The 9,794-nt window shown below is 36.0% G+C and overlaps 1 protein-coding gene across 1 annotated transcript; it reads right to left on the reverse strand.

Annotated features, from left to right (window-relative positions):
• Nucleotides 1-1,771: 1,771 nt before the first annotated feature.
• On the reverse strand, nt 1,772-9,555 carry svopl (SVOP-like). Its single transcript, XM_079816959.1, has 16 exons — nt 9,063-9,555; nt 7,789-7,960; nt 7,576-7,676; nt 7,373-7,471; nt 7,032-7,103; nt 6,821-6,945; nt 5,827-5,890; nt 5,566-5,691; nt 5,342-5,470; nt 4,135-4,208; nt 3,807-4,003; nt 3,606-3,717; nt 2,546-2,627; nt 2,201-2,290; nt 1,981-2,094; nt 1,772-1,871 (listed from the first exon to the last, which is right to left on the reverse strand). Exons 2-16 carry the CDS (start codon nt 7,919-7,921, stop codon nt 1,860-1,862), a joined length of 1,530 nt encoding a protein of 509 aa, XP_079673085.1. The 5' UTR covers nt 7,922-7,960; nt 9,063-9,555; the 3' UTR covers nt 1,772-1,859.
• Between the last annotated feature and the right edge of the window lie 239 nt (nt 9,556-9,794).

Below are 9,794 nucleotides of genomic sequence, written 5' to 3' on the forward strand. Positions count from 1 at the left end.
TAATCTGATTTACCGCGGGACGGAGGCTTCTTAAAGAGATTACAGAGCACGGATGAGGGAGGGTGAGCAAGGAGAGGTGGAGGAAAGACAAGAGAGATCTGGAGAGCATTACCTTAAACTGTAACACTTTTGACTACTTGATCTTTAGCTCTGCTGAACACAAAAAGAGTGTAATGTCTCCCTCAAGTGGTTGTTATTGCATTTTTGAATTGAAAACCTTAGAAATTCAGAATAATAATTAAATAAATAAAATTTAACTTTTTTGCCTTTTGAGTCCAGGGACCGAAACAGAGTGACAGGGGGGCCATGGAAAAGTCTAGACAAAACTGTAAAATAAATAAATAAAAATAAATTCCCACTGGGAGGAAGAGGGGGATTATGGGTTAGACAAGGTGACTGTCAATCTAATCTTTTTACTATGAACATTACTGACTATGCTGACTCGAAAATGAAAAGTCTGCCGTCATTTAGAAAACTGAATGGTGACCAGGAGCTGTCGAGCTCCCAAAATGACAAAAAGTACAATAAAACAATCATAAACTTGTATTCTAAGTCTCCTGATGACATATACTAGATTTTTGTTGTTGTTGTTAGGAACAGAGCAAAATTGAAGTTGCTAAATTTAAGTTGTTAAATTCATAATAATATAATAATAAATAGAAATAAAAACTTTTTTTGCAAGTCTAGACAAAACTAAAAAATATAAATAAATAAGATTAGAAATAAGCAAATAAATAGATTAGATTAAAACAAATAAATCAACTAAAAATGTGATTACAATAAAAAATAATCTAGACTACATTAGATTAAACAAATAAATACAAATCTTCAAATATAAATAAAAACAAATTAGATTAAAATTGAATAAATTAACATAAATAAGGTTAATACATTTAACAAAACACATAAATAGGGCTAATCTTACAGTAGGCTACATTACTATAGTGAGTAGGGGGGAAAAAACTAGAGCCTAGAAACTAATTTTAGATTTATAATAATAATTTTTCAGGATGATCCTATTTGGGGCATCTGAAAGACTGAAAACTCCTCGACCAAAATTACGAATGAAAATACGGTCATTAACGAAGGTTAACATAGGCTACTGTTGACGAAAATATGGAGACACGAGGAAAAATATCGTAGGATATTAAAATGCACAAGATTCCCTCACGTGAGCTGAAGCGTAGCTAGCAGGCTAGTTAACTCACCCAAACTCTACCTACACGATATAGTCTGTTTACACAACATTAACGTAAACGTATTATGACACGAATGCAAAAGTAAACTTACGTGCTAGTCAGAATGCGTAAATCACGTTGTGAATGCGCTCTTGTCGTAATGACTCACAGAACATGATGGACAATGAATAAATGAAGCATGAATTAGTCATAATATTGTATGTTAGTTATACACTTATTATAATGTTATTTCTGGAGCTTAGGTTTTCACAACATGAACAGTTTTTTGATAAATGCTGGATGTCTATTAGCATATGTTTGAATAGGACTATTTATTTAGTTTCTTCTCAACTAAAATGTTGTTTTATGTGACTTAAATTAATGCCATTCTAGTAAAACTGACTGTAAATGAATGAAAATGACAAAATACTGACTAAACAAAAATGATGACCAAAACAAAACAAACCCCTCTGCTACTCCGCTACACACACACACACACACACACACACACACACACACACACACACACACACACACACACACACACACATAGATTTTGCAATAATTATTCATGAACAAAACACAGGCAACACAATTAATTAAAAAAACGTTGCAGCTTTAATATGTGATCATGTTTTGTTACAAAAGTGCAATTGTCCTTCATCTCCATTTAGGTGTTTTTCAGGCATGTTGCTGAAATAGAGGGGGGAGGGGGCAACATTGTTAAACTAAGAAAGAGAAACAAAATCATCTCAATTTGACCTCAGTGAAAAGTGGTTTTGAGAGTTGCGAAGATGCTTACCAGTAATGCACGTCCTCTGGTCTCAATGGGCATAAAGGCCACTCCCACCGCACAAATCACACACGCTGTGGCGAACGGTGACAGGGCCAAAATCACAGACCTAGACATTAACACCTATGACACAAGCTACAATGTTATCTTTGTGTAAATCAAGAGTTAAACACAAGACACAGATATTTGTTTAGACACACACACACATGCAAAGTCAAACAAAGAGCACCTGTGCAATAAAAGGTGCGATCATTCCTCCAACTCGACTGAAGGATGTGCAAAAACCCATTCCGATTGAGCGCACGGATGTGGGATAAACCTGCAAACACACACCAATCATTACACTTTAATTTTAATATAATAATAATAATTATTATTATTATATGAATATAATGACAACAATTACTCACCCTCATGTCATTCCAAATCCTATTCAAAGTCTATTCAAAATATATGAATGGATATTTTGGATGTATTGGAATGACGTGAGGGTGAATAATTGATGACAATTTTTGGATGAACTATCCATTAAAGACATCAAGAGGAAGTGGAGTGTTCATGTGTTTGGTCTCACCTCTGCTGTGTAAATATAGACCACATTAAAATTCATGGAAACCACAGAGCGGAGAAGGAAGAGCAATACAGTGAAACCAAACCTGCACAGGGACAAACACATAATCACTTGTAACACATGGCCACAAGAGGACCACGAATTGTTTGAACACCCCTATTGTAAGTAAATGACTATGTGCAAAATAGCATACTGCCATACTACTTTCTGCAGTATAGTTTATGTACACTGTTCAAAGTATGTATAAAATACATATAGTAAAACAGATGGTACAATAATTAATTACTAAAGCGATGATAATAGCAGTATGCACTTACAAGAAGGTACACAATATAATATCACATTAAGTGAACATAATTCATTAGAATTACATAAATACATTTATATTTTCCCTTTTTCATTTTAGTTAAAGTTTTATTAATTTTGTTGTTTTTGTCATTTTTTATGCCTATATAGTTTTTATTAATTTCCAATTCCATTTTAGTTATTTTAGAACTTCCACTTAAACTAAACAATTAAAAATGTTGCCTTAGTTGGCAAGTAACTGAAGTAAGATCATGTATTTTATTTCAGTTAACGTTATTTTATTTTATATTTACATGAATTAAAATATATATATTTTACATTTACATGAAAATGAATATCCATTTTTCATACTGTGATGTCTAAATTCACTAAATGTGATTTTTAGCATTTTATTTGTAATTTATTTAGAAATTTAATATCGTCATTATTGCTTATTTGCCATAATTTGAAAATAATTAACGGCTTATTGGTTTTGTCTTGCATTTTTAACAACAGTGCATCCTTACTACATATAATCTATATATAACTATATATAAACTCCTGAGGTGTTGAAAGTGATATTAGGCATCGTTAAATTATTAGTTTAAGGTTTTTAAATATTTTATTTATACGTTTATTTTATTTTACATTTACGCATTTGGCAGATGCTTTTATCCAGAATGATTTATATTTTATATTGTATTCAAATGGTGTGTTTTAATGAACAAAAATGCTTTTAATTTGAATTTAAAATCATTTTAGAGAACAATATACTCACATTGTTGTGCAAATATTAACAAGCATGAAAATAACGGCAGACAACACCAGCAGTATGGCCATGCTGGGCTTCCGTCCGAATACATTTAACAAGCAGATATTGAGGGGGATGACTGCAGAGGAAACACATACATCAGCTTTTAACATTCGACTAAGCGGAGTATGTGAAACTGTGGTGAGCGAGAGGTCAAAGGTCACTCACGTGCCACCTCGCCCAAACAGCTGATGAGGAGCGTCTGGTAATCAGCCATGTTGAAGGGGATGCAGTAGCACAGCGTGTCCTCGTGGTTGTGTTTGATCTGGTGCTCTAGGTCGGCATCTGTCACACAGAGAAGGTTCTTCTCAAGTAACTCGGAGCCGCTCAAGACGGAGCCATAATAGGTGAAGGAAGCCACAAACCTGTGGATAAACAATAGAATACATCTCACATCTAGCATACGAAAAACGGCACAGGAACTGAAAAGTGTATTTGCTGATTACACACACACACACATGCAACACACAATAACCAAAGGGAAATTAGACATTACCATGAGTACCACAACAAAAGTGATGTTCTTCTATAAGTCGGGCTGATCAGAGTGAGGGCATTTCCTCTTTCCGTCTAAATACAAACAGACATGTCAGTTGTACTCTTCAGTGCGTTTACACTGACAGAAAAGCATACATTAATCTCTAGGAATATAGATACTGTTCAAAAGTACCTACTATCTCAAATGATTTATATATTTTTAATTGATTTCATACACATATTGCATAAAGAAGTATATGGTATTAGTACAGCATACACCAGTATACAAAAAACGGCACCATATCGGTTATTGAACAATTTCCTTTTTATGTATCTGTATCTGTAAATATTGTATGTTTAAATATGTATATTTTCACTATTTTTACATTTAGGTTACCGTTCTCATCATCTAACACTCACAGAAAATTAAGCTGAACATGATAGCAAGCCTTATGCAATGATTTACAATGATTTCTTTGATTTACTATTGCTTAAAGGGATAGTTCACCCAAAAACGAAAATTTTATGTTTTTCTGCTCACCCCTAAGGCATCCAAGATGTAGGTGTCTTCGTTTCTTCAGTAGAACACAAATGAAGATTTTTAACTCCAACGTTGCTGTGTGTCACTCATATAATGCTTGTCAATGGAGTCTAATTCTATTAGAGTAAAAAAAACATGGACAGACAACTTCAAATTAAACCCCGCGGCTCGTGACGACACATTGATGTCTTAAGACACGAAACGATCGGTTTCTGAGAGAAACCGAACGGTATTTATGCAATTAATTTCACCTCATATCAGACAAACGCTTCAGCTCTGCAGACTGCCATCACTTCCCGTGAGTGAGGTCAAAATTGGCGTTGGTCTGATATGAGGTGAAATTAATTGCATAAATACCGTTCGGTTTCTCTCAGAAACCGATCGTTTCGTGTCTTAAGACATCAATGTGTCGTCACGAGCCGCAGGGTTTAATTTGAAGTTGTCTGTCCATGTTTTTTTTACTCTAATAGAATTAGACTCCATTGACAAGCATTATATGAGTGACACACAGCAACGGTTGGAGTTAAAAATCTTCATTTGTGTTCTACTGAAGAAATGAAGACACCTACATCTTGGATGCCTTAGGGGTAAGCAGAAAAACATGAAATTTTCGTTTTTGGGTGAACTATCCCTTTAACTGAAACTGTCATAAAGGAAAAAAGAAAAAGGAACTTCTGATACACACCACTTCAGGTTCCCGTAGTTCTCCTTCCGGTAGGGTGGCGCCATTCATCCTGGCGATCCACTTAAGTGTAGACATGGCTCCTTGTATGTTACCTGCTGAGACCTGGTACCGTGCAGACTCGGGAATAAACTAAGACGAAGGAAAAGAGCGAGCGAGTGAGTCAAAGGCAAACATCTACTTCCATTTACTTCAGCATGTTTCAGCACCATTTAGACGAAACTCACCAAGAAGAGGCCAATGAGTATGATGCTGGGAATGATGGAAAAACGGATCATCCAGCGCCAGCCCATTGTGGGCACCACCGTCATACCGAGAATGATAATAAGCATAGATCCCAGCATCCAGAAGATCTGTCCACCAACACAGGTAAAGTCAGTATTGGAGATTTCCCGGTTGCAGGTCAAACATAAATAATAATAAAAACACTCCTTTAAAAGGTACTATAGAAAAATGATTATTATTATAATTTTCCATTTGGCACTCACTGAGGCAAGAGGAAGCAGCGATGCTCTGTATTTAGCCGGGATGAATTCGGTCTTCAAAACAAACCTTTAGAAAGAAAGTTTTGGAGAGTAAAGGCCCGTTCACACCAAGGACGATAACTATAAAGATAACGATAAAGATATAGTTCTAAATATTAAATTTTCAATATTAAAGAATAGCAGAGTTCACACCACAACTATAACGATAACGGCACAGAGAAACGATAGTGTTGGAATCATTTTCAGACCGATTCTATCCAGCTGATGAACAATTAAAACATTGACAGCAAATCAGAATCCATTGTGCTATAATGAGCTTGAGCATTTAAAGTGACAGACAAGCACACGGTTACATTTACATTTATGCAATTGGCAGACGCTTTTATCCAAAGCGACTTACAGTGCACTTATTACAGGGACAATCCCCCTGGAGCAACGTGGAGTAAAGTGCCTTGCTCAAGGTCACACTGGTGGTGACCGCTGGGATCGAACCAGCAACCTTCTGCATATCAGTTCAGTGGTTTAACCCACTTGACCACCATATTCTGTTAGAATAAACAGAACGATATCGTCCGCTGGTGTGGACGCTAATATAGTTATCGTTATAGTTATCATTCTTGATGTGAACGAGCCTTTAGTCAATGCATTTGAATGATTGTTTTTATGTATAGTGGAAAATCAAGTTTCCCACAATTTATGACCAATGAATTTCCATGACCTTTCCAGTTGATTATGATTACTGGATTAAGCTTAAAAAAATATTTGGATTCAAACATATTTCCTAATGAATCGTTCAAACATAAATGACTCCGAAAAACTATTTGCTCACAAAATTAACATTTCTATAGCTCGCAAGCAAGTCATTGTCTAACAAAAAGACATTTTTCCAAAAAAGATTATAGTTTTCCAGTCCTAAAACTATTTAAACAAACCTCCTTGACATTTCTAGGTGTGTATGTATTAGAAGCATGTGTGAACATGTTTTGCATAATCTCACCCTTGAGATGTGCCTGCAACACCGCAGCCCACCATACAGCGCAGGAAGATGAACCAGCCGTACGATGGTGAGAATGAAGTGAGCAGAGAAAAATATGCTGCCCATATAAAGCCACAAAACACCACCTGTGCACATAAACACATGTTTTCTCATCTAATTCACCATAAAATCACAATATAACCAATATGGGTAAAACTAAATATCGTCTGACCTTCCAGCGTCCATATTTGTCAGCAACATAGCCACAGAGGATCCCAAATACCATAAAACCCAGGAACACCATCTAAAATCATACACATACGCAAAATAGCATTCCTTTAATTACTATTTCTGAATTTTACAGAATGGCACAAAAAAAATAATAATAATCAAAAACCTGGGATAGAACGTACTTTAGCATGAACTAAATTACATCACTTTTAAATGGATACAAAAAGATCAGTCAAACTGGTCGAATGGGCACATGTTTGCACCTTGCACTGCAACATTCCATTCCTGTCAAACTTCAAAAGGAAAACAAAATAAAGGGCTCTGATTGGACGAGCTCCTCACCGTGGAAACAAGGGCCACCTGCCAATCCTCTAGACGCCATTCGCAGCGGATCTCAGGAGAAACCACAGCCAACAACATGATCTCCATTGCCTCCACTATCTACACACACAACCACACATCAACAATGAAACATGTAAGCAGTCAAATTACAGTATGTACGCTGGTTAATGAATTAAAGACAAACACACAAACACTTATCTTACATTGGCACTACCCATGATGACAAAAAGGAGAATATGAAAGCGCCCGAAGCCGATGCTCTCCACAGCCTCCTCAACGGTGTAGCATTTTGGTTCTGTCTGGGCTACAGAAGTCAAAATCCCCCTTGATTAGATGACTGGATGCTATTTGACGAATTGCATTGCATTGAGTTTAAACATTTCTACTTTAATTTTTTTTGTTTGCTTGTTCCTCACCTTTGGCATCGGCAGGTTCAGCATGTGTGTTATTGCTACTGGTGTTGATCTCTTCATCCAGCTCCAGTTCCTGAAGCTGGATGGCATTGACCAGTTCGGTCTTCATGGAAGACGATCGCTTTAATGCCTGCATCCTCTCTGAAAAGTCGACTTATTTCTTGAATCGTAGACACTGAAAAGTTTGGACAAAACTTTTATGTTAACAAAAAAAGGCAAAGACCTAAAATCAACAGATGAATGCTTACAAAAAGTATGATAGTATCATACTTTTTTGGACATGGTAGCATGGTAACACCATGATTTTATTGTCTACCATGATAATACCATGGTTTTTGGGAAATGTACCATGTTTTTGGCCATTTAGTCGAAAAGAAAAGAATAGAATAGAATAGAATGTGTCTCTTACAAGAAAAGACATGGCTGGTCTGACCATGTGACAAAATGTTAGTGTACATGTTCATTAGAAGCAAATGAACAATAATAACGCATACATATTCATAAATTAATTCTAGATACATTAAACTGCATGCCAAATATCAATGGGTCATACTGAACTTGTAAAAAGTGCTATGAACTGACAATTTCTGACTATTAAAAGAGAGTTGTAACAGTTGTAATATTTCACAATATTGCTGTTTTTACGGTGTTTTTGATTAAAGAAATGCAGCCATGGTGAGCATAGCAAAAACATATTCTGAATGTCCACATCCTATAAAAAACATATCTTTATGGACAGAATTTCTGCTAATATGGACAAAAAATGATTTATACAAAAAAGGCAAATATCTAAAAGCAATAGGTTAATGCTTACATAAAAAGTAAGATGGTATCATACTTTTTAGACATGGTAGCATTGTAACACCATGATTTTATTTTGACATACCACGATAAAACCATGGTTTTTGTGAAATTTACCATGTTTTTGACATAGGCTACACCATGGTTACTCCGTTTTTCTGGACACATACCATGATTACTCCGTTTTTCTGGACACATACCATGATAATACCAAGTTTGGTTTTTTTTGGTCATGATCAATGGTTTCACCATGTATTCTATGACAAGTCCCATTATGATATTATTTGATGTCTTTTGATTATTAAACACATACCAAATGACCACTTGATACCTTCACTATACAGCCAAACAGTATATTTTTTGAAAGTGCTCAAAATTACAGTACATGATTTCACAGCAGACAATTCTACTTAGCCTATATGACTTTCTAATGAAACGTACATTGCTTATGTGAGCATATCAAAATCAATTCTTACTATAACACCGTTGATGGTGGGGTCATCAAACACGATTCTTCTTCATATCGAAGCTTTTCCCATCGCACCTCACCGCGTTTGACACTTCTTTGATACTGTATTTCACCGACAGGCAGTTGTTCAAGAATTTCCCGTATGTTGTGTCAAGTCCTTTCAGCGATTTATGCAAATCAGTCTCGCAAAACGCTGATAAATATGGGTCCAGGAAATTTCTGAACTGTAAAATCCTAACTACTTCGAGTGTATTATCCAGATTCTGAACTCAGTAGAATAGTTAAAGCTCCCTTTGTAAAGATGCCGCATCAACTTCTCCCGGAGTATCAACGCCGCATACACCTGTCGACAGGTAAACAACGTCACAACCTTCACCGTGTTCTGCCTAACTTTTAAAGGGCCATGTCTCTTTTTCTCTCTCAAAGATAACACGCCCAATATCGGCTTACTTCGCTCTATTTCTAAGGACCTGTGGATTATTTTGATGTTTATTGAGAGTGGAAGCAGCTAATTTAAGTGGACAAACAGGTTTTAGTGTTGCTCATGACCTAAATCTGGTAAACAAAGCTGTGGGCACTGACGTGTTTGTAGTGTCCATATAGCTTACATTCTCGCCAAAAGGAAACAATTGTATTTCTACGGACCTGTTGGGCAGGAGACGTGAGTAATGTTACAGGTTTCAGACGAAGAAGGCGTGACCAAAATATCCTGATGGGCGACATTACTGTACTCGAGGGA

The sequence above is a fragment of the Gobio gobio genome, assembly GCF_949357685.1.
Source record: "Gobio gobio genome assembly, chromosome: 5".
Classification (NCBI taxonomy): domain Eukaryota; kingdom Metazoa; phylum Chordata; class Actinopteri; order Cypriniformes; family Gobionidae; genus Gobio; species Gobio gobio.